The sequence below is a fragment of the Myotis daubentonii genome, chromosome 2, assembly GCF_963259705.1.
Source record: "Myotis daubentonii chromosome 2, mMyoDau2.1, whole genome shotgun sequence".
Classification (NCBI taxonomy): domain Eukaryota; kingdom Metazoa; phylum Chordata; class Mammalia; order Chiroptera; family Vespertilionidae; genus Myotis; species Myotis daubentonii.
Window position 1 is genome coordinate 36,327,320 of NC_081841.1, and position 23,789 is coordinate 36,351,108.

Below are 23,789 nucleotides of genomic sequence, written 5' to 3' on the forward strand. Positions count from 1 at the left end.
AAAATGAAGATAGTTTAAGGAGTCTCTGGGACAACTTTAAACACACCAACATGCACATCATGGGGGTACTAGAAGGAGAAGAAAGAGAGCAAAACTGATGGAAAACTTCCCTAACCTGGTGAAGGAAATAGACATACAAGTCCAGAAAACACAGAGGATCCCAAATAAGATTAACACAAAGAGGCCCACACCACGACACATCATAATTGAAATGACAAAGCTTCAAGACAAAGAGAGAATCTTAAAAGCAGCAAGAGAAAAGCAGTTAGCTATCTACAAGGGAGATCCATAAGACTATCAGCTAATTTCTCAACAGAAACTTTAAAAGTCAGAAGGGATTAGCATAAAATATTCAGAGTGATGAAAAGCAAGGACCTACAACTAAGATTACTCCAACCAACAAAGTTATCATTTAGAACCAAACGACAAATAAAGAGCTTCCCAAACAATAAAAAGCTAAAGAATTGCCGAAACCGGTTTGGCTCAGTGGATAGAGCGTCGGCCTGCGGACTGAAAGGTCCCAGGTTCCATTCCGGTCAAGGGCATGTACCTGGGTTGCGGGCACATCCCCAGTGGGGGTGTGCAGGAAGCAGCTGATCAATGTTTCTCTCTCTTTGATGTTTCTAACTGTCTATCCCTCTCCCTTCCTCTCTGTAAAAAATCAATAAAATATATTTTAAAAATAAATAAATAAAAACTAAAGGATTTCATCACCACCAAACCAATAGTATAGGAAATGTTAAAGGGTCTTCTTTTAGAACAGTGGTTCTCAACCTGTAGGTTGCGACCCCTTTGGCAGTCAAAAGACCCTTTCACAGGGGTCGCCTAAGACCATCCTGCATATCAGATATTTACATTACGATTCATAACAGTAGCAACATTACAGTTATGAAATAGCAACGAAAATAATTTTATGGTTGGGTCACAACATGAGAAACTGTATTTAAAGGGCCAGAAGGTTGAGAACCACTGTTTTAGAAGAAAGAAAAAATATTTTAAAAATATAAATAATAAGAAGGCAATAAATACATACCTATCAACAGTTAATTTAAATGCAAATGAACTAAATGCTTCAATCAAAAGACAAGGTGGCTAAATAGATAACAAAATAAGATTCTTACATATGCTGTCTACAAGAGACTCATTTCAGATGGAAAGACTGAAAGTAAAGGTATGAAAAAAGATATTTTATTAAAAAGGAAACAAAAAAAAAGCTAGGGTAACGATGCTTATATCAGAGAAAATGGACTTTAAAACAAAGGGTATAATAACAGACAAAGAAGGACCCAGCATTTCCACTTCTGGGTATTTAACTAAATCAAAAAGACATATACATCCATATATTCATTGTTGGCATTATTTACAATAACCAAGATAGGGAAGCAACCTAAGTGTCCACCAAAAGTGGTGCGTATATGCAACGGAATATGACTCAGCCATTAAAAAAAAAGAATAAGCCGAAACCGGTTTGGCTCAGTGGATAGAGCGTTGGCTTGCGGACTGAAAGGTCCCAGGTTCGATTCCGGTCAGGGGCATGTACCTGGGCTGCGGGCACATCCCCAGTAGGAGATGTGCAGGAGGCAGCTGATCGATGTTTCTCTCTCATCGATGTTTCTAACTTTCTATTTCTCTCCCTTCCTCTCTGTAAAAAATCAATAAAATATATTTTAAAAAAAAAAAAAAAAAAAAAAAAAAAAGAATAAAATCTTGCCATCTGCAATAACATGACGGACCTAGAGGGCACTGTGCTGAATGAAATAAGTCAGACAGAGAGAGACAAAGGCCATGTGATTTCATTTATATCTGGAATCTAAAAAAAAACAAAATAAATGAATAAGCAGAACAGAAACAGGTTCACAGATATAGAGAATAACCTGGTAGTTGCCAGATGGGAGAGAGTTGGCGGGAATTGGTGAAAAAGATGAAGGCGTTAATAAATACAAATTGGTAGTTACAGAACAGTCATGAGGATGTAAAGTATAGTATAGGGAATATAGCCAATAATATTGTAACAACATGTATGGTGTCAGATGGGCACTCGATTTTACTAGACAATTTCAGTGGAGAGTTTCCAGAATGCTGGTAACCTCCAACTTCAAGTTCCTGCATCTCCCTTCTCCTCGTCATGAGGATGATTCCTGACACCTAGAGAACTTGCCCAGCTGCAAGGAGGGGCAATCCAGAAGTGTGTTGTAAAAAGAGGGTGATAACACCTCCCAGGGTAACCCACAACCCAGAGGAAGGAAGTTAGCCCCAGCCTTGCTGTCCCTGGTAGGAGATGCTGTGGAATGTTCCTCATGGTTTCTCAGAGGGCCCCAGCAGGACTGAGTTCCAGTTGCCACAGTGGGGGGCATTCAGGAACACTTTATTGCCTTTCTTCCTTTAGGCTCACTCTTCCCCACTTTCTCACCTCCCAAACAGGACCTCCATCCAACTCTTCCAGGGTCTGATTTGCAGGTACTCCAACTAACACAGTCCTGATCTATTTCTCCTCGGATATATTCAATAACAGTGGAACAACATATGAAATGAATCACACATATGCCTTTTATGTACTTAACAAATTTTAAGATGTCATGAGACTGGGAATTTGAATAAATAATTTGGATGAGAGCTAAGATCAGAGAGAGATACAGAGTTTGGCAGGCTAAAACAATGAGCCAATGCTAACAGTATGAAATGTAACAGATTCTCTACTTCAAGCATGTCAAACTCACGGCCCACGGGCCACATGTGGCCCACAATGAATATTTTTGCAGCCCAGCCAAAATAACGGTATGCAAGAAATGTTTTAATAAAACTTTTATAACTTAATTTTTACAATATCCTGTTATACATAATTATTAATAATGAACTACAACATTCACTAGTGACTAATAACTATAATAGTGCTGCATTCATTTCCCTTATGCGCCTTACGCCATTTCTCTCCACTAATACTAGCAGTGAATATTTTAGTAGCCGATTGCCACGTCAGTCTTGGACTGACTTGTTTGGTATGTGCAACAGGAAACAATTTGCTTTCGGAGAACAAGAAAAATAGGTTTATTTGTGTTACACTTATTACTTTGTGCAGTTATTCGTTGTCTGGTAAGTTAATGTCCAAGAAAAAAATATTAATTTTTATTAAAATGTTCTATTATTTTATGTTAACAATTACTCATTTATTTCAGCCCTTTGTATTCAGCATGTCTCTATCGAAATAAACCTGTTTCTATGAAAATTGAAGCTTTTGTTTCTTTGTGGCCCACATAAACTTAAACCTTGTTTATTTGGCCCATGTTAGCCTTTGAGTTTGACATGCTTGCTCTACTTGGTTCTAAAGCACCAATTATGCAATACAGGGGGAAGGACATGAGGACTTGTAGAAGCAAATGAAAGGGCATCGAGAGTTTGGGTTGATTAACAAATGGAAGTAAATTAGGAACTCCTGCCTAGGACTCCAGAACTTCAAGTATGGCATGAAAAAAGAGGGAGCGTCTCATCAGACTGCACCCCCATGTTCAGTTCTTTCTATGCCAGTAAGAATTACAATGACAAACAGGAGCTCACCAGAGAACAAACAAGGTAGAAGGATGAAGACTAGAGAAATCACTGAAGAATTTATAGCTGGCAGCAGGTGAAAGAATTTTTAAAAATTAAAACTGTAGAAGAAAAGATCTGTAGGACTATGATCATTCTAAACAAACACTTAAAGGGTATTGTGTGGGGAAAGGATTAGATTTAATCTATGTGGCTTTAAGAACCAAACGGTAAAGTTTATAGGAGGGTATAATTCAATAGACAGTATGGTACAGTGGTTAAGAACAAACAGCTCTGGCGTCAAACTTGGTTTGAGTCCCATCTCTAACCAGTAATGACCTCGATGACCTTAAGATGACTGCATAACTTCTTTATACCTAACTCTCTCAGCTGCAAAATTGGGATAGCAACACTTTCCACTTTCTAGAAATACTTTATAATAAATCATAGGAAGCCCCAAGCACAGTGCAGCAGGTAGTGAATGCTCAATAAATGCTAGTTATTTCAAATCTAAAACAGTTTCAATCTTCATCAAAGAAAATTACACTAACTCCAAATCTGAAGGAATTCAATAAAGCAATTGTTAAGGTAATAGAGGAAGTAATTGTAATTGACTCACACTGGAGAATCACCGTGTTAGACATGATTGACATGTTCAAGCACATAAAAAGTCGCAGCCACTACCTCGCAAGATGACTTTTTCACTTATGCATTTGAGTGTGTCACCACCATGAGTAGAAGCAAAATGTGAGAGTCCCAGCCTTTAAAATGACGTCCCTGAATTATCGGAAGAGATGGAGTTGAGCTTAAAAATGATCTTGTCAATCTTCCTCTGAGTCCTCGATTTTCACTATCCGCTTTAGTGTTGACTGCACAGCAGAGAAATTCTCCACTTTAGTTCCAATTCCTGAAGCCTTCTGACTTATTCGTTCAAAACGACCTTGTGCCTGCCAGAAGTGGCCACTTGGTAGGCATGGTGGATTACAAAACAGTCACATGTCAAACGACAACAGAATCTCAGAGTTGGAAATTCCAAAACCAAACGGCCCACCCGGGGGAGTGTCTGATCAACCAAGAGAAGGGCTGTCTTCTCGTCCCTCAGCCCTCCGGGAGAGTGGCTCCCTGGGTTCTCCATTTCATCGCCCAAAGGGTAATAAAAGGACACACAAAGCTTTCTTCTTTGACTTATATCAGCTTCTCCTTCTAAAAGAAAGACTTGTATCCACAAGCACAGACTTTGGGGAAAATCCACACCATAGAAGAGTTCTCTAGAGAATGGGCGGGGCGGGGAGAGGGGGAGAGAGTGCATAAAGGAACAAGGAAAGAAAAAAAAAAGAAAAATCAAAAGACTATAAAGTCAACAAAAATAAATGCCATGATGGAATACGAGAGGAGAGGGTTAAATTGTATATCAAAAAGTATAAACAGTGATAAGTCATGTTGATATTTTGTACCCTGATATGATGAGAGAAGGACAGTTAACCTCAGCGGTATTTTCAAAACCTTAACCCCAGTCTAATCATGAGAAAACATTAGGCAGACACAACCCGAGACACATTCTACAACATGCCTGGCCAGCACTCCCCAAAAGAATCAGGTCGTGAAAAAACAAGGAAGGGCCTAAAGTGTCACAGAGCAGAGAAGACTAAGAGGCGACGATGACTAAAGGCTACATGGGATCCAGGATGAGATCAGGAATGAGAAAAGGACATTAGTGGGAAAACTGGTGAAATCCGAAAAGTCTGGAATTCAGTGAACAGCAATGTACAAATGTAATTTGTACGCGGTACATATAATTTCTCATGTACTATGATTATGTAAGATGCTAACATTAGGGAAAACTGGGTGAAGGGGCAATCTCTTTAGCACATTCTTAACCACTCCTCTGTACATCCAAATTTATTCCAAAGTTTATCTTTTAAAAATAGAGAACATTTTATCATTGAATTTTACACTCACTCAAGAGACAGCCACTGTGCTTCTGTTAACAGTATTCTGATAGTGTGCTTTTTACTGAAAAATAGCTGTCTGCCAAGTTTTAAATAACTCTTGGGAAGTTATTTATTTGTTAAAACTTAGTTTCCTCTGTTCATATGTGAGGCAATGTGACACAGTCGAAAGAACATTTCCCCTTGTATAATGGTGTGTACTGGGGAGAATCCTTTTAGCCTTTTTTGGAACTTTAGCTCCTCATTCAAAAAATGAGGGGAGTTACACTCTATTTTTAACCAGCTCTATATTTTGATTCATTTGAAAAAATCAGTATGAAAAGCAAAAGCCTTTTCAAATCAATGTGAGAATACCATTTGGCTGAGGCCAAGGAACTGAGGTGTAGTGGGCTGCTGATACCTATTGTTTCTTCGAGTTTTCTAAGAAGAACAGTCAGGGAAGGCGCTCTGGACACTTGGCAGAGGACTGTGGAAACGCAGGGCTGCTGATTCTGGGAGGCAAGTCCATGAAAAAGCAATGGTTTTTGAAGTAAAGGGAACAGGGGGATACACTTGGGCAGAGAACAGTGTAATGCAAGGGCTGTTAACCAAGTGAAGGGACGAGGCATCTGGGACTCCAAGGTCTGCTTGGCTATTGAGCAAGCCCATCTCCAGGAGCCCTCCCCTGGTGCTCCATCAGGATGGGTTCCAAGAATTACAGGGGACGAGTTAGAGCTTTAAAAGGAAACCCTGGCCCTCGCCGGGTTGGCCCAGTGGATAGAGCGTCGGCCTGGGGACTAAAGTGTCCCAGGTTCCATTCCCAGGTCCCAAGGCACATGCCAGGGTTGCAAGCTCGGTCTCCAGTAGGAGGTGTGCAGGAGGCAGCCTATCAATGATTCTCTCTCATCATTGATGTTTCTATCTCTCTCTCCCTCTCCCTTCCTCTCTGAAATCAAAAAATATATATTTAAAAGGAAACCCTGAATTCCCAATCAGAAAGGACCTCCCTTTTCCCATAATGAATGGGAGTGAGAGAAATAGTTTAATCTTAAGCTAGGGAGAGAAAATGAGAGCAAACGAGCAAGGATGATGTTCGATTGCAGGAAAAGCCAGCCTTCCAGGGGCAGGACGAAGCACCTTGAGTGGTTCCTGCTTTGAACCAGTGCCCGCTGAATAAGGTGCCCCAAGGGTCTGAGTATCTGTATGTAATTACCTACTGGGTACAAAGCAGTTACCCAAGGGTTGCCTCAGACACACTAAAATAATCTTTGCACTTTAAAACAATTCACTGGGAAAGAGAAAAAGGAAAAAGGCAGCCACAAACCCCGAAAGTTTATCTTTGAAAGATTAATCTTGCCTCTAACTGACAAAGAAATAAGGCTACCCACGCTCCTGGCAGTGAAGTTGGGGCACCCCTGGGACCCAGGTTTTATCACACGATCCCAGGGCAAAGTTTGGGCCCCTCGTCCAAAATCATCCAATGGCTATTTTTTGGGATGTCTACTATGGGAGAAGCTCTATGCTTGAAAAACACAAAAAGAGAAGAATAAAATCCTGCCCTTGAGGAAGTTATAAGATAGAGCCAAATATGTTTAAAGGAAATACATCCTGCTTATCTATTCCAAGTTAACTGCCATTTGTATAGTGACTTAAAACACGTCCACGTTTATTCTCTGGAAAGATCTCCAGCCTCACAAAGCCTTGTGTGTTTGGCCTTGCTCTTGTTACTATCCACCCCGACTCCCACGGGCCAATGACAGGATGTCCTCTGAGGCTCAAGGCGGTTAGGTGACCTAGTTACAATGACACAGCCGGTGAGCGGCACAGTCAAAACCTGAACCCCGTGCTTTTTCCCTTTACAAATGCAGATTTGTTGTCCCAGTTTGCGTTCAAGGCTTTTTATCTTTAAGGAGCTACAGTTCACAAAGGAGTCTCTGTGGATTCGTTTCCGTTTATCGTTACCACTCTGACTTCGACGTGCCTCTTCCACCTGAGGCAGCATTGTTGTTCTTCAGCTTAGGAAAGTTCTCACCCATATCCCTTCACATGCTGCTTCACGCCCATTTGCCTCTCCTTCTAGAACTTGCTTAGATACTGCCAAACCTTCTCAGTCTGTTCTCCAAGCTCAGCCACATTTTCCTTTTTTCTATCTCTCTGCACTGTATCCTGGGTGAGTTCCTCAGTTCCCTTTGCCAAAGCACTAATTCTCTCCTCATCTTTACATAATGTGATAGATTGAACTTTTTTTAATATATTTTATTGTTGATAGTGTTACAGATATCTCCCATTTCCCCATTTCCTCCCCTTTCTCCCAGCCCTTACCCACTCCCCCCAGGTCTTCACTGCCCTGTTGCCCATGTCCATGGGCTATGCATATCTATACTAATCTAATCTAATAAATGAGAAACATGGTAATTGGCGTACGACCGCTACCCTTCCCATTGGCTGATCAGGGAGATATGCAAATTAACTGTCAGCCAAGATGGCTGCCGGCAGCCAGGCAGCTTGAAACTAACATGAGGCTTGCTTGCTTCAGTGACGGAGGATTCCAACGTTCCCGGCCTGCAGCTGCAGGCCTCTGAGCTGGCAGTTTGAAACATTTTAACAAAAAAAAAAACCAGAAACCAGCTTTCAGAGAGCTGGGATCTCAGAGCTGGAGTTATACATTGTTTCAATTACCTACTTTCAGCAGCGGAGGCCGAGGAGCTGGAGCCTCAGAGCTAAAGCTGGCCCAGAATTAAAAAAAAAAAAAAAAGGAGTGGTTGGGAGCTTCCGTCACCCGCCAGCCTGCAAACAGCCCTCAGCCCCTCACCCAGACTGGCCAGGCACCCCAGTGGGGACCCTCACCCTGAATGGTGTGTGACCAGCTGCAAACAGCCCTCAGCCCCTCACCCAGGCTGGCCAGGCACCCCAGTGGGGACTCCAACTCTGAAGGGTATGTGACCAGCTGCAAACAGCCCTCAGCCCCTCACCCAGGCTGGCCAGGCACCCCAGTGGGGACCCCCACCCTGATCCAGGACACCCTTCAGGGCAAACCAGCCAGCCCCACCCATGCACCAGGCCTCTATCCTATATAGTAAAAGGGTAATATGCCTCCCAGCACCAGGATCAGCGGAGCCGAGAGGCCTCCCGGCACCGGGATCAGCATGACAGGGGGCAGCGCCCAAACCCCCTGATCGCCCTGCAGCTCTGTGTGTGACAGGGGGCAGTACCCCAACTCCCCTATCGGCCCTACTCTCTGAGTGACAGGGGGGAGCTCCTCAACCCCCTGATGGGCCCTGCTCTGTACGTGATAGGGGGCAGTGCCCCAACTCCCAGATTGGCCCTGCTCTGTGCGTGACAGGGGGTGGCGCCGCAACCTCCCCATCGACCCTGCCTTGAGTGTGACAGGGGGCGGTGCCCCAACCCCCCAATCAGCCCTACCCTGAGCGTGACTGGGGGTGGCATCGCAACCTCCCGATCCGCCCTGCTCTGTGCATGACAGGGGGCGGCGCCCCAACTCCCCAATTGGCCCTGCTCTGAGCCCAAACAGGGGCTGCACCTAGGGATTGGGCCTGCCCTCTGCCACCCAGGAGCAGGCCTAATCCAGCAGGTCGTTACCTCCCAAAGGGTCCCAGACTGCGAGAGGGCACAGGCCAGGCTGAGGGACCCCACCTTCCCCCCGAGTGCACAAATTTTTGTACACCGGGCCTCTAGTAAAAGGATAAGATGCTAATTAGACCCAATAGGTCAGATGTCTTCCGGATGTCATTCCAGACATCCTTCCTGACAAAGCTGGGGGCATGGCTGGCCTGCAAACCACCTGCAGCCCCTCACCCAGGCTGGCCCTGCCCCACAGCAGGGACCCCAACCCCAATTGGGGGCATGGCCAACCTGCAAACCTCTGGAAGCCTTTCACCCAGGCCGACCCCACCCCCCAGTGAGGACCCCGACCCCAATCAGGGGTGTGGTCAGCCTGAAAACCCCCAGCAGCCCCAAGCCCAGGCCAGCCCTGCCCCCCCAGTGGGGACCCCCACTCCGATCCAGGGCCTCCTTCAGGGCAGGCCAGCTGGCCCCTACCAGTGGACCAGGTCTCTATCCTATCCTATATAATAAAAGGGTAATATGCAAATTGACCCTAAGGGCAGAACAACCAAAACGACCGCTGGACCAGTCACCAGGAGGCACACTGACCACCTCTTCCTCAGCCAGCAGGCTCCAATCGCCTGGTGGCCACTCACAGCAGGGGCAGGGCCGGCGAGCAGGTGGGAACAGCTGACCTCTCAGTCCCTTCCCCCCCGTCAGCAAGCTCCAATCACCCATTGGTGAACGGGGAAATGGGAGTGGGTGGCAGCGAGAGGCGGAGCCAGCTGCAGGCAGCTAGGGAAGATGGTCCTGATTGCAGGCCAGGTCTAGGGATGAATTTCGTGCACTGGGCCTCTAGCAAATATATAAGTTCTTTGGTTTATCTCTTCTTGCCCCCCCTAACCACACATTGAGGTATGTTGGTCTGTTCCATACCTGAAGGCTTCACGCCTTATTTTGTTGGTCAATTCATTTTGTTCATTAGATTCCACAAATAAGTGAGATCCTGTGATATTTGTCTTTCTCGGCTTGGCTTATTTCACTTAGCATAATGAAGGTCAAACTTTTTAGAGCCTGTCTGTCTTCCATTGGGCTTCTCTACCCTCTCCTGTCTTGGAAATCATTTCCATGCACTCACTGCACAGTCTCTAGCAGGTTGATCTGCTTTTTGTCACACTGCTGACTCTCCTTCACAGTAGTTTTACAGAGTCCTTCCTTATTATACAGAACCAACACTAAATGGCCCTGTCCTGATTAATGAGATGCTAAGTTGTCTTTCAGAGACAACAGACCAAAACCACATATCATGCAGCCGAAGCATGTGCAGAGGAGAGAGCTGTGACCTCCAGCTGCACCGGGAACCAAAGTCTCACCACCACTACTACCCCCACTGAACCAAAAGGCAGCACAGAACTAGAACTTGACACCCAGGGCCCTTTCAGAAGCCAAGGGCCCACTGTCCAGGAAGATCTGGTGTTGGCGCCCCTCTACCATAAATGGCTAAGTTCCAAGGTCCTTCGGCTAAAACATGCCTGCCAGCACTTCGCATACCTGCTCCTATAACCCTAAAAACCCGTTAGCCCAGTCCAGTGAGCAAGATGGATTTGAGGCACCTTTAGGTCTCCCATCTTCTCAGTGAGCACCTTCTTGACCAATAACCCTTGTCTTACTCCAAACTCAGACATTTTGAGTGTTGGCCTTTTGAAGTGTCAGGCATACAAACTTGGGTTTTGGTAACATCCCCAGTGGGGAGTGTCCCTACTGCACGATTTTATGGGTGCTTCTCATGGGCAGTGTATTTCCCACAGCCTGCCTTATGTTAACTTTTCCACCTGGGGAGAAGTGTGGATCTCTTATTCAAAGTGACCAATTTAACTCAAAGTACATTTACTGTGCTTGTCACTCTCTCCACCAGGTTCTGTGTTTAGGCAGAATGAAACATGATATTTTTATAATGAGAATTGTGTGGAAAGTGCCTATCACAGAGAGTAAAACGTGGGAAATATTTTCCAGATGTTAACATTCCCTTCCCCAGGGCAGTAAGTAGCACGTCCTGACTCGGCTGTGGGCTCTGGGGACTCCTTCCATTCTCTCTCCACATTTTTATCCCTTATTACAGCTGCTTTTCACCATGTGAGAAGGATGATGGCAGTATGTTCAAAATGAATGTTGTTTTAAAATTATTTTTATTGTTATAAGTACACACAAACTATGAAATTGGTTTGAGCAAGCTTTTAATTACTGGTTTTAGTTGCATATGATTATTTGCAGGTTTTATTAATCTTCCTTTCATAGCAGTCAAATAATAATCTCCTACTAGGACTAATTTCCCAGCTGATAGTATCAAGCTATTTCTACAATTATATGTAGAAAAGAGTTCTAAGATAATTGTTAGTTACTACACACCATCCAAAGTGACATTTGAAAAGCTAAGCTAACACATCACTGTCACCCTAATGGAGATTTTACAAAGATAAACTAAAGAGCTGCTAATGAAACACTAACATTTATAGTTTAACTGTCACAGAAACATATATACATTCAGCTGAATTTACTGGTTTGAAAAGTGGCCTCTCACAGTTTATTTCCAAGATTTCCTTTCAATGGATAGACTATTGCCCAGCAAAAATAAAAAAAAAGAAAGAAAACTATTCTTTCATAAATAATGAAAAACAATGAGGAAATTTTTGAAAGAATTTTCAAATATTTCTATTTGAAAGCTTCACACTGAATATTTGTATTTGAAAGATTCACACTGAATAAATTACTTATTTTAAGATTAAAAATAATCCCTGCTCCCTGAGGTCACATAATAAAAATACATATTGTTTCTTACCTCTGAACTTCTTGGGAGGGTTGGCAAGGTCCCCTGCCTCCGGGTGCACCACACACCTGTCATCCACTAATCTAGAAGGAAAAGCATGATTATGTTGTTAACATTGTCATGTTCAAAGAGCATAGACAGCACATGGACATTGTATAAATATATACAAAGAGTTTTAATACTATTCTTCTTCATTAAAAAGCTTTTTAATGTCATGGATTTATAAAACAATGTGACTATAAAGGGATTAATTAAAGCAAGATTTATGAAATTCAAAATTAAGAAAGATTGTTAAGTGGTAGGACACTGGTTAAATCATGACATAGACAAACCATGGAACATTGTAGAACTATATAAAATTCTATTTACAAAATGTATTAGCCTACAAAACATTTATAATATGTTGTGAAAATAGGTGGTAATCCTATATAATAAAAGCCAAGTGACCAAAACACAGAACGACCAGAGACCAAAATGACTGTAGATCCTTGCTCAGGCTGGCCCCACCCCCTAGAGGGGATCCCTACCCCAATCAGGGGCAGGGCCAGCCTACAAACTGCCCATGGCCCCTCACCAGGGCCGGCCCTGCCCCCCAGTGGGGCCCCAACCCGATTGGGGGTGTGGCCAGCCTGCAAACCACCCACAGCCCCTCGCCCCAGCCAGCCCTGCTCCCCAGTGGAGACCGCCACCCTGATCCGGGGCCCCCATCAGGGCAGGCCATCTGGACCCCACCCATGCACCAGCACTCTATCCTATATAATAAAAGGGTAATATGCAAATTAACCCTAACAGCAGAATGATCAGAACGACCGCTGGACCAGTCACTATGAGGTGCACTGACCACTTCTTGGTCCCTTTCCCTGGCCAGCAGGCTCCAATCGCCTGATAGCAAATGGGGAACCAGGGGTGGGTGGCAGCGGCAGGTGCAGCCAGCTGCAGGCAGCCGGGGAAGATGGCCCTGATCCGTGCATGAATTTCATGTGCCAGGCCTCTAGTAAGCCAATAAAACATAAAATATATGCTTATATACACACATGGAACACAGACACCAATACATTAACTTTGGTCAGATTGCCTGTAGTTTTTATTTTCCTTTATTTTTTTTCCTGTGTTTTGTTTTTCTCACTGGGACTCTGTAAAATGATGAAGTCAGGCTTACAGAGTGACCACCAAGTGGGTGGTTATGAGCACACATCCTGCGTGCAAACCTGGCTCACCCCCCTCCTAGCCAGGTGACTGGACCTCCTTCTAGACCTCACAGCATTGTTAGGAGGGTTAAATGGCTTCCAATGCTAAGTTTACAGTCATGACTTAATACCCACAAAGTACCAGGTACAGTTTCTGGCATATAGGAAGCCCTTAAATAAGTGTTTAACAGATCAATAAAATCAAGGCTCTTGCCTGCCTCATTCCTCACCATCCTGTCTGCTTCTAGAAGAGTGCCTGACACATAGTAGGTACTCAGTAAATATGAATCCAATGAATGAACTGTCTTTATAGTTACAAACACGTTTCATCCCTACTAAAAGAGTGACAAGAAGTCAATTTCTCAGACAACTACGAGAGAGAGAGAAGCAGAATCCCTGTCCTGAGAGCCACTCACACCCCTGTTCAAAGGGGAACACTTAACCACCAAAGACTGACTAACGTTCGTTTTCTCCACATTTTCTCCAGTGGGGGGAATAACTGGCTCTTTCCCAGGATATTGTAAAAATGCAAGTGAATTAGTTCCAAGTGTGTGAATTCATTTGAAGGAAGATGCCCACATTGCAATTTTCTGTTTTATATAAAAATTTTAAAAAGCATATTAACCAGACTTCCTAGTATGCATCAACTCCAACATAAGAAAAACCCATTTGTGATCAAATGTCCCCTTAGCTAGGATGATTAACCACATCGAAACTGTGGTTCCTGGTTTATCTGGTTACCAGAAGCAGATACTTCCTAAATCACCAGATTTGTCTATGGGATCCAATTTCCTCAAAACAAAATGCTAATTTGGTCAAGCAATATGGCTATTTCTTTTATTTATTTATTTATTTATTTATTTATTTATTTATTTATTTATTTATTACATACTTCATTCATACTGGTTTTCTACAGTGTGGTTTTACAAGAGCTGCCAAGCATGCAAAAAATTCCTTTTAAGAGTCTTTAAAACTGTTTTCTTAGAAACAGGAAGTCACACTGGGTCAAGAGAAAGCAAACCCAAGCCTCTCCAATATCCAACTTCAGTCTGTAACACTGAATGCAAAAGGCTCAAAGAGTCCTGAGACTACCAAACGTAATATTTAATTTTTTTAAAAAAATACTGTGAGGGAAAGGTCAGCTTTTCTAATTAGCTGAGACATGTTAAGAATCCAAAACATAACAATAATAAAAAAACATAGTCTTATTTAGAGCATGTTAAAATTATATAAAAAGTAGCAGACATTCTACTCATTCTTCGTGTCTATCTATTCCCACAGAACTACAGGCTCCCACCAGAAGGCCCTCTGAGGGCCCCCACCTGCATGGGCTACCCATCAAGAGGAATGGGGAAAGCTAAAGGTAAACAATCAGATCACAGTGCACTAATGTAAATACTTATGCCTATCCTCAATGACCTCGTAAACCCGATAAAAACTTAATCATTAAGAATGACTTCCGTTCTAAGAATTTGCCCTATTCTTCATACCCAAATGTCTGTAAAACTCACAAAAACAATCAGTTCATCTCAGGGCTGCAACTGAGAATAGAAGGGTAGAAAAAAAGCTAAGAGGGTGAATCTGTTATAAAGACATATACGATCATTGAAGTTAAAAGCTAAACAGGATTTTAATGGTGATCACTGGCACAGCTTCTACAATATCCCCAACACCTCTTCCTGAACACCTCCAGGGCCAGAGTACTCCTCATTTATCATCTTTCTAACAGTACTGCTATTGGAAATGTGTTTTATGTGGAGGTGAAATAGCACCCTGTGCTTCCCATCACAGTACTTAGCACATTTTTATACATATAGATATATACATATATATAAACTTTATATATATATGTTTCATATACTCAAGTGTCAATATCCTAGAAACTAACCACCGGAATACAGATGTGCCCCAAACAAGTGGGACAGGGGACTCTTCCCTCCTCCTTTCCGATACTAAGTGTACAGTCATGCATCCTAAGATCCATAGTAGCTCCTGTAGCAGTCAAGCCCACTTCTGCTGTTCACTGGGTTTGTATAACTAAACCACGATTCCAGGATCTTTCGTGTGTACTACTGATAAGACAGGCTCTCACATCTACCATCGGGTCAGTTATTTTCTATAACCTAAGGACAAGAATTCCATAAGGATAAATATAAAGATCAACCTTTAGCCTCTGAGTAGAAATCATCTGGAAATCATCTATTGCATCTCTAGATAATTCATTTAAACACCCTGTCATGATTACTGCCCATTTTAATTACTCATAAACAATGCTTCTCCAATTTGGCTAATTGGCTGAATCCTATGGGGAGTTAAAATAATAATCATCATAATAAGAGTAACAACAACAACAAAACACTTCTTTGGTATAGATCTACAAAATCAAAATGTCTAGGGATCAGGAATAAGACTATTTTTGTGCAGGTTCCCTAACCTGCTTTAAATAGATCAGATATACCTGTCTTGCACTCCCATGGTACCCTAGGTGCCTCTATCAATAGAACTTACCACACTCCATCCTAGTTTCTCATTTATGCCTGTCTCTAACACTACAAATTATTAAGTTCCAAGAGATTCAGGCCATTTGTGTTTTGCTCACCATAATATGCCCAACTTTAAGTATTAGGCCTCAAACACTTCTAATGCTAAATAATTTTAATTAAGTGAATGATGATTCTTTGGATCACTGAACAAATCAATAATGTCATTTTTGGTAGATCATACCTAGCCAAAGAAATACCTAGAACCAATAAACAGCTGCCTAATAGTAGATGGAAGAAAGGGTCAGAAATATTTCCCATCCAGATATTTCTCAGAAAGTTATCACAAGTGTCAAATCCTGAAAAGGGCCAAGACAGCCTGCTCTAAATAACAATTTCTCATGTAGTACCTTTCAACCCAGTACATTAGCACCCTTCATAATGGGCTGCATTTACTTCTCCCGTGTCTGAATCAGCAAGTAAGCCAACAGGCACCTGCCTAAAATTCTCAATCTGTCACTGACACTCAACTATCATAAAACCTGTAATCTTTCATATATATATCTTCTCTTCATAAGGTCACAACTGTACATTATTTATTTTAATAAGAAAAAAATCATTCAGCTATTAGACTATCCAAGGTATCTATAAGCAGATTTCAGTAGCTACTTTGAATGATTTTATATATTAAAAAATATACCTTTTACTACCTCCCTCAGCCCCCTGCACCTCTTGTAACCACCACACTACACTGTTGCCTGTGGCTATGAGTTTTTGATTGTTTGTAAATGTCTAAGTGAAAAAAGTACCATTGATTTTTAAAATATATATGAGTCAAATTTCAACTGGGAATATAGATATATCCCCTAAAGAAATCTTGCAAACATAAATCTAGAAACATGTCCAAGAGTGTTCGAGGCAACACTGTTCAAGGTGGCAAAACTGGAAACACACAAATGCCCATCAATAGTAACATAAATAAATTGCAACTAAATGAAAATTTCACACAATGTGTAACTATTTTGAGGGTGAATAAACCTGGCTTCTTACTTAAACTGTTCCTCCTCCCCACAAATTCCTCACCACCCCGAAACATCATTCAACTCCCTCCTGTACCTTCATTTAAAAGTAATGGGGGGGGGGTTAGTGAAGGTGGGCAAAAGGGGTGGGAGAATAGGGATGGAAAGAGACTTTGCTTAGAGCAATGGGCACAAGATCCAGTGTGCAGATCATGTTCTATTGAGTTGCACACTTGAAACCTGTATGGTTTTGCAAACCAATGTCACTCCAATAAATTCAATTTTTAGAAAATGAAAGGTCAAGAAACAGAAGTAGTGGTAAATTAGAAGGCAAAAAACCCGAGTTCTAATCCTTGGTCTGCCACTCTATAACCAGCTGTGTTTATGCCGTCAACCTCTCCTAGCCTCATTTGTTAAATGGGTCAGTTGTGACCTCCCAGTTCCTTCTATTTCTGTGGCTACTCATTTCTCTGATCCTGTTTTGTAATTAGAGTTGGCCTCTGGTATCATCCTTCAATAGCAGATTCTGACATTTATAATATTTTACGAACTTGCAGTTATAAAGTTTAACTGTTTAGTATTGATTTTTTAAGTGTATGCATTATTTCAGCATTCCAAGCAAAGTACTAATATGTGAGTTTGTTCCATTCTCTCACCATTGTCTTAGAACACAGTATTTTAAAATCTTAAGATCTAAAACATAAAATAAAATCTTAAGATCTTGCTGTTTAGTCATATGGACATCTTTCTTTTTCTTTTTCGTTTTACCCACCAATACTCAAGTTGTTCAAATAAGGAACCAACCTCAAGGCCTGTAGATTCTTGTTTGTATGTAAATTAATATGTCTCATAATTCAGAGTAACTTAACAAGAAAAACTAGGTTCTACAAATGTCCAAACCTTACATCGGATAGGTCCTGCGGAAACAGTCTTGCACAAAGCTACAACAATTTAAATCTAGCAAAGAAGGAAGTAACTTCATTGCAAAACTTTCTTCCAAAAAGTGTTCTAACTTGTAAATGCAAAACAGATGCAATACACCAGATCCTCACAGTTGCATTCATATTCTGCCTGTCTATGATGACAAGAAGAGTTAAACTCGCTTTTGTTTGTCATGTGACATGTGGGGGGTTTTAAAGTTAAAGCAATACAATTTAACATTATATTCTCTTCTTAGATGTCTTATTTCAATAGTACTTAAAATACGAGTATTTTAAGCTTAAATATTAAACGGATGTTTCATTCCTTATATAAGTTTTTTGATCATGCATAGGTTTGTTGCTACTAAAATTTCTAAAACAGGTTCCTTCCGAAGTTGAAATTGTGTTTGCCATTAGGTATTTAAGATATTTCCAGTTATTTTTCCATGAAAGATAAGATCCATTTAAACCACTTTTAAATTGCAGAATACACACTAAATTCTGAAGTGCTACTACATGGAAACCCCTGAAAATACTAGATGAGTCCTTATGTTTAAATTTTTGATCAGGCCAAATGATTTTTTTTAAGTAGATAGCATGTGGACTACAAAAGGAATGTTGTTGCTCACATGTTAACCTTTTCAAAATCATTACAAGAAGCCATGGTTTTCTGAAACAATTATCTTTAGAGCGAAGATGCTGATGCAACTGGTGGGAAAAGTTACTCATTGCCTTTCAAAAAGAAACACGTATATCTGACCATGATTTCAGAAAGAATTTGTCCCAGTATTTGAAAGCTTAGAGCCCTCACCAACCAAAGAAGTAAATTATAACTTTTTCTTCTCATATGTAAACTTTCTTTTCTAATCCTCTCTACCCTGCCTGCTTCACATCTTTGAACCTATTACTATTGCAAGTCAGTTTGCATAGCATTCTCTCCTACCTGGTGCATTGTGGTTCTCCTGAAAGTCAAAGGATTTGCAAAGTGTATTTCTCAGGATAATGAATGGGCTGTTCAGTGATGGCTGAGTTGACCTTAACAACTATCAGTTTTCAATCATCTGCAAAAAGGTAGGAAATCATTGGCCCTGCAAAAAGTGACTCCGTAGGCAAGTTCAGGTCCTGAGTTTTCGCCACCTGGTTGGCACCAATTTGGAGGTGCTCTCAGGAAAAAGGCCATAAAGTGGGAATTCACCTAGAGACACTCCCTTATCTCAAGTAGAGACACGTCCCCTGACCCACGTTTCTGCTTGGTTTTGGCCACTCTTTCACACCTTCACATAGTTGTTTTTCATATTTTGTCCAGAGTTTATAGTGGTTATATTGAAGGCTAAATTCAAGAAATATGAGCTCAAATCTTTTTTAAATTACTGATAAGAAAAGGCAACAAGATGCTATGCATGTGTCAGCCAAAAACAACATCAAACAGATAATTATCAACTAAAAATATATCTATTATGAATGTGTACATACATGAAAGATAATTTAAAAAAAAAAAAAAGAGCAAAGAATAAGAGCCCATCAAAAATGTTGATTTGCCCTGACCGGTTTGGCTCAGTGGATGGAGCGTCGGCCTGCGGACTGAGGGGTCCCAGGTTCGATTCTGGTCAAGGGCATGTGCCTTGGTTGCGGGCACATCCCCAGTGGGGGGTGTGCAGGAGGCAGCTGATCGATGTTTCTCTCTCATCGATGTTTCAGGCTCTCTATCCCTCTCCCTTCCTCTCTGTAAAAAATCAATAAAGTATATTTTGAAAAAAAAAAAATGTGGATTTGATAAAGAATTTCTAGAAGTGAAAATTAATTGTCAAAATAAGTAGGTGGGTAGGTGGGCTTGAGATAGTAAATTAGACACAGCTAATTAATGAACTTGAAGATAGATCATTAATTACTTAAGAAATTATTCAAAGTGAAACAGGATAAGAAGGACAGAGAAAATATGAAAGAGGGGTCAAGAAATATAAAGGCACCCAGCCTGTGTGACTCAGTGGTTGAGCATCAACCTATGAACCAGGAGGTCACAGTTTGATTCCCAGTCAGGGCACATGCCCAGGTTGTGGGCTCAATCCCTAGTAGGGGGACATGCAGGAGACAGCCAATTAATGAGTTTCTCTCATCGATGTTTCTCTCTCACTCTATTTCTTCCTTCCTCTCTGAAATCAATAAAAATATATTTTTTTTAAAAAGAAACATGAAGAGTAGGATGAGATTACCATGCATATATAATTATCATTCTGAAAGGAGAGAATGGAAAAAAAAGACAAATTTTTTAAGCAGAAACTTCTTTGTTGTGATAGCCATAAAAAATATAAATAATTCCTTATTTTCCTTTGTGGACAATTTTTCCCCTTTGCCCTTCAGTCCTGTTGAAAGGAGACTACCAAGGACTGTGTTAACGCAAATATAAGTAATGAGTTCCTTTTAGAGAGGCTTCAGTGACCTGGTTGTGCTGCACCCGCGAATTAGTCATCTGTAGAAGGTACATCAAAGAGCAGATTAAGGTCTCAGTGGTTATCTCCGGATTATCAGAAGGCTTCACTTATAAGCCCGGTAACAAGGCTTTTGTGCTCTAGATATTCTCTCGTCACTTCCCAGAAGAACCAGAGTTCTATAAATCCTCTGACCTTCTATTCTTGGAAAGTCTGTATAGCTATCTCTTTGCAAATCTCAATACCGTTCACCAGACACTTTGAAGTATTCATTGTCTCTCTCCACCTGACACTAAGATTGATACAAGCTCCCTTAACCCACCAATATATCTGGGCATCATTGCACCCTTGGGACACATTTTGCTGACTCTCCCAAAGCATGAACATTCAATGATTATGAAAATTTCAGTACTGCTACACAATTTATGCTTCTACATATTTTATTCTAGTTAAGAAAAGATATCGGTATAGAACAAGAGTAGTGAAAGTATTTTCTCATGATAGCTCCTTCTAATTTTGAGAGTCAATGCTTCCAAATTTCATCAGTCACCACAGACACCATCCCGCAGACCAAAAGGTTGTGAATTCGATTCCCAGTCAGGGCACATACCTAGGTGTGGGGAGCCGGCACGAACATGGCATACTCAGCCCCAGCGTGCCTTATGTGCTGCGCCAGCTCAGCCTGGTTCAGTGACCCTGAGTGGAGGTGATGAAAGGCTTAGAAAAGACAGACAAGAGAATGAAAACTGGGTCTCGGTGGGACGCTGCCTCTCTGATGGACGGCGCCCGCACCCACAAGCCATGTCTTTATTTTATAGCAGATGCCACGAGGCAAAGTCGGGGCGTGATCAAGATGTTTACAACATCCTCGTTGATTTCAACCCTACTCAACTACATGCACCTGAACTATATCACTCAGGCACGTGGGGCCATGTGTTCAGACCATAGGTTCAAGATTACAACTATAGCTGTTGGCTATAATTATGCTGGAAAGGCTCTGCCCTCCAAGCTGGAACTTGCACATGGCAACGAGAGGACTGTGCCCTCTTATTAGTCCGAGGCTTGAACCTGTCCAAAACACTGTAGCCGCCCCCCATACCTAGGTTGTGAGTTCGATTCCAGGTCAGGGCCTTCAGGAAGGCAACCAATCGATGTTTCTCTCTCACACAGATGTTCCTCTCTCTCTCTATTTACCTCTCTCTACCCTCCTTCCTCTCTCTCTAAAAATCAACAAACAGATCCTTGGGTGAGGATGAAAAATAATAATCCAGACAGTACGAGCTCCTAGGCCAGCGGTTCTCAACCTGTGGGCGCGACCCCTTTGGGGGTCGAACGACCCTTTCACAGCGGTCGCCTAAGACCATCGGAAAACACATATATAATTACATATTGTTTTTGTGATTAATCACTATGCTTTAATTATGTTCAATTTGTAACAATGAAATTGGGGGTCACCACAACATGAGGAACTGTATTAAAGGGCCGCGGCATTGGGAAGGTTGAGAACCACTGTCCTAGGCAGAACAGAAGTATATCAGGAGCATTTCTTTCCTTTGTAATCTCCGAGTACAATGCAATTGGTGATTAGTTTTACAGCTGGAAGGATGTGCCTCTTCCCTGTTCCTTGAAAATGCTGCCCTTTTCAAAAAGAGACGGCTATGAGAACCGGCTACCACTTCCTGGCTAATTACACATAAAAGGGAAACTTACCTGGGAGGGAATAGTTGGCAAGAGAAGTTCCCTGGCAAGAAACACTCTGGCAACTGTAAATCAATTCCCACCATCATTACAGCACGAGAAACGAGACCTTTTTTCCAGAAAGTTGCAGGGTAGGAAAGTTACCTTGTTAAAGCTCCAAGCAGAAGACTCTTGTTTCTGAGTCAGCCAGTCACTGGGACATTTCTAAGAACTGCCAGAAAAGGAAAGAGCTAAAAACTCTCCTAAAAAAACCTTCCCATTCTCACACAATGCCTTCAGAAATACAGCTTCCAACACTGAATTAACAGTGGCTAAATATGGGTTAAAAAGACACCACAGATGTCATTCTAAAGTCATACCTATAATTAGTATGGATGGCATCAACAGGCGTAAGACACCCTGTTACGCCATTTCTGTGCCCAAAGAAAATAATCCCAGACTTATTTGTGTTTCTGGCAAGGATCTGAGTGTGGCTGAAATGACAGACATGCCCTCTTTGGGAGTGTTTTAATTAAAGAGCGGAGGCCTCTCCTCCCGGGGGAGAGTGAATGAATCCTTACCAGAAAATAATGAGGCAACCCACAGGACCTGTGTGAAGCTGAGCCAACTGAGGGTAAACTCAAAGGTAAAGAAAAACAAGCAGAGAAGTCTGGTGGCTAAAAGGAGCTACACATATGTGCGTTGAATTAAATTCTTTCCCTTGCTTCCAGGTTGGACAAACAATTTTTTCCAAGCACTGGAGGCAGAAATAGTAGTAAAGTAGAATTTATAATTAATCTTAAGTAATGAATTTATCTCTGAATGCAAGAAAAACCCTAGTTCTAACCCCTAGTCGTTCGGACAGTGACCATCATAACCACAAGTAAAAGTTGCCAAGGACCAGTGCAAAGGCCCTACAGTGGGAACGTGTGTGCCATGTTTGAGGACCTGCAAGGAAGCCAGCGCGGCTGACGGACGTAAGAAGGTAACAGATTGAAAAGAAAGTCAGACGGTCAGGGAATAGGATGGGCCAGATTTTAAAGGGCCTCCGACATCACAGTAAAGACTGGCTGACAATAAGATAGGAGCCGCTAGAAGTCTGGAACACAGAAAGGTCAGCATGGTCTGGCTTACTTATAGGTAAAAAGATCCCCCTGGTTGCCAAGCTGAGAATAGACTGGTGGGAGCGAAGGAGATAGAAGTAAAGCCCACTGTGGAGACAAGCACAGTAATCCGGGGAGAAATGTGAGGGCCCTCAATGTGTTTCCTACAAACTATCAGTGTCCTAACTAAGGCGAATAGCAGGAAAATTCAGGAGACGTATAAATAGCTATTGTCTCTTTAAGAGCTATTATTATGTTGACCTGGGGGTGAAATTATACAGATCATTTGTATTTATTTACCATACTAGAGGCCTGATGCACAAAATTCATGCAAGGGGCTCGGCCCTCGCAGCCCCTCACAGCCTTGGCTGGCCCCCGCAGCCCTGGCTTTGTCAGGAAGGTCGCCCAGACAGTCATCTGGAAGGTCTAATTAGCATATTAGCTCTTTATTATATAGACTAGTGTTATGGCAATTAGTATTTATCACAACACAGTATTTATCATAAATAAAGTGCAGTTAAGTACTTCAAAGTCAAAAAACTAGGCAGTGTCTGGTACCAAGAAAACATTTAATAATCATTAAAATCAGTAAATTAATTATTCACCTCTTGGTGAAATGTTATTCAAACATGATTTTTAATAGGAAAAAAAATGGCATAGACCTGTTGCTCGTGAAGCACACTGTTAAACATCCTATCTAATAAAGAGCTAATATGCTAATTAGACCAAACAGCAGAATGACCGTCCGCACAACCTTCCAGACGAAGCTGGGGCTGTGAGGGCCAGGGCAGCCAGGGCTGCAAGGGCCAAGCCCCTTGCACAAATTTTGTGCATCGGGCCTCTAGTACTATAATAAAAGCCTAATATGCAAATTGTCCCCTCGACCTGGAGTTTGACCAGGGGGCGGGGCTGGCCAACCAACCACCCACAGCCCCTCCCCCAGGCCAGCCCCACCCCTGATTGGCCACCCCCACCCCAATCAGGGGCAGGGCCGGCCGGCCAACCTTGGTGGCCCAGATTGGGGCAGGCCGGCTGGGCCCCACCTGTGCACAAATTCGTGCACCAGGCCTCCAGTTAATTTATAAGTAAGCGCCACTTATAACAAGGGGGATACAATAAATTTATTATTAGATTTCATC

The 23,789-nt window shown here is 42.1% G+C and overlaps 1 protein-coding gene across 5 annotated transcripts in view; it reads right to left on the reverse strand.

The window, feature by feature from the left end:
* Positions 1-23,789, reverse strand: part of ITPR2 (inositol 1,4,5-trisphosphate receptor type 2) — a 439,774-nt gene that overhangs the window by 391,311 nt on the left and 24,674 nt on the right. For all 5 annotated transcript variants that reach the window (XM_059682415.1, XM_059682414.1, XM_059682412.1 and 2 more), the window contains exon 2: positions 11,851-11,921. In XM_059682415.1, the coding sequence (XP_059538398.1) occupies positions 11,851-11,921 (71 nt within the window). The remainder of the gene's footprint in view (positions 1-11,850; positions 11,922-23,789) is intronic.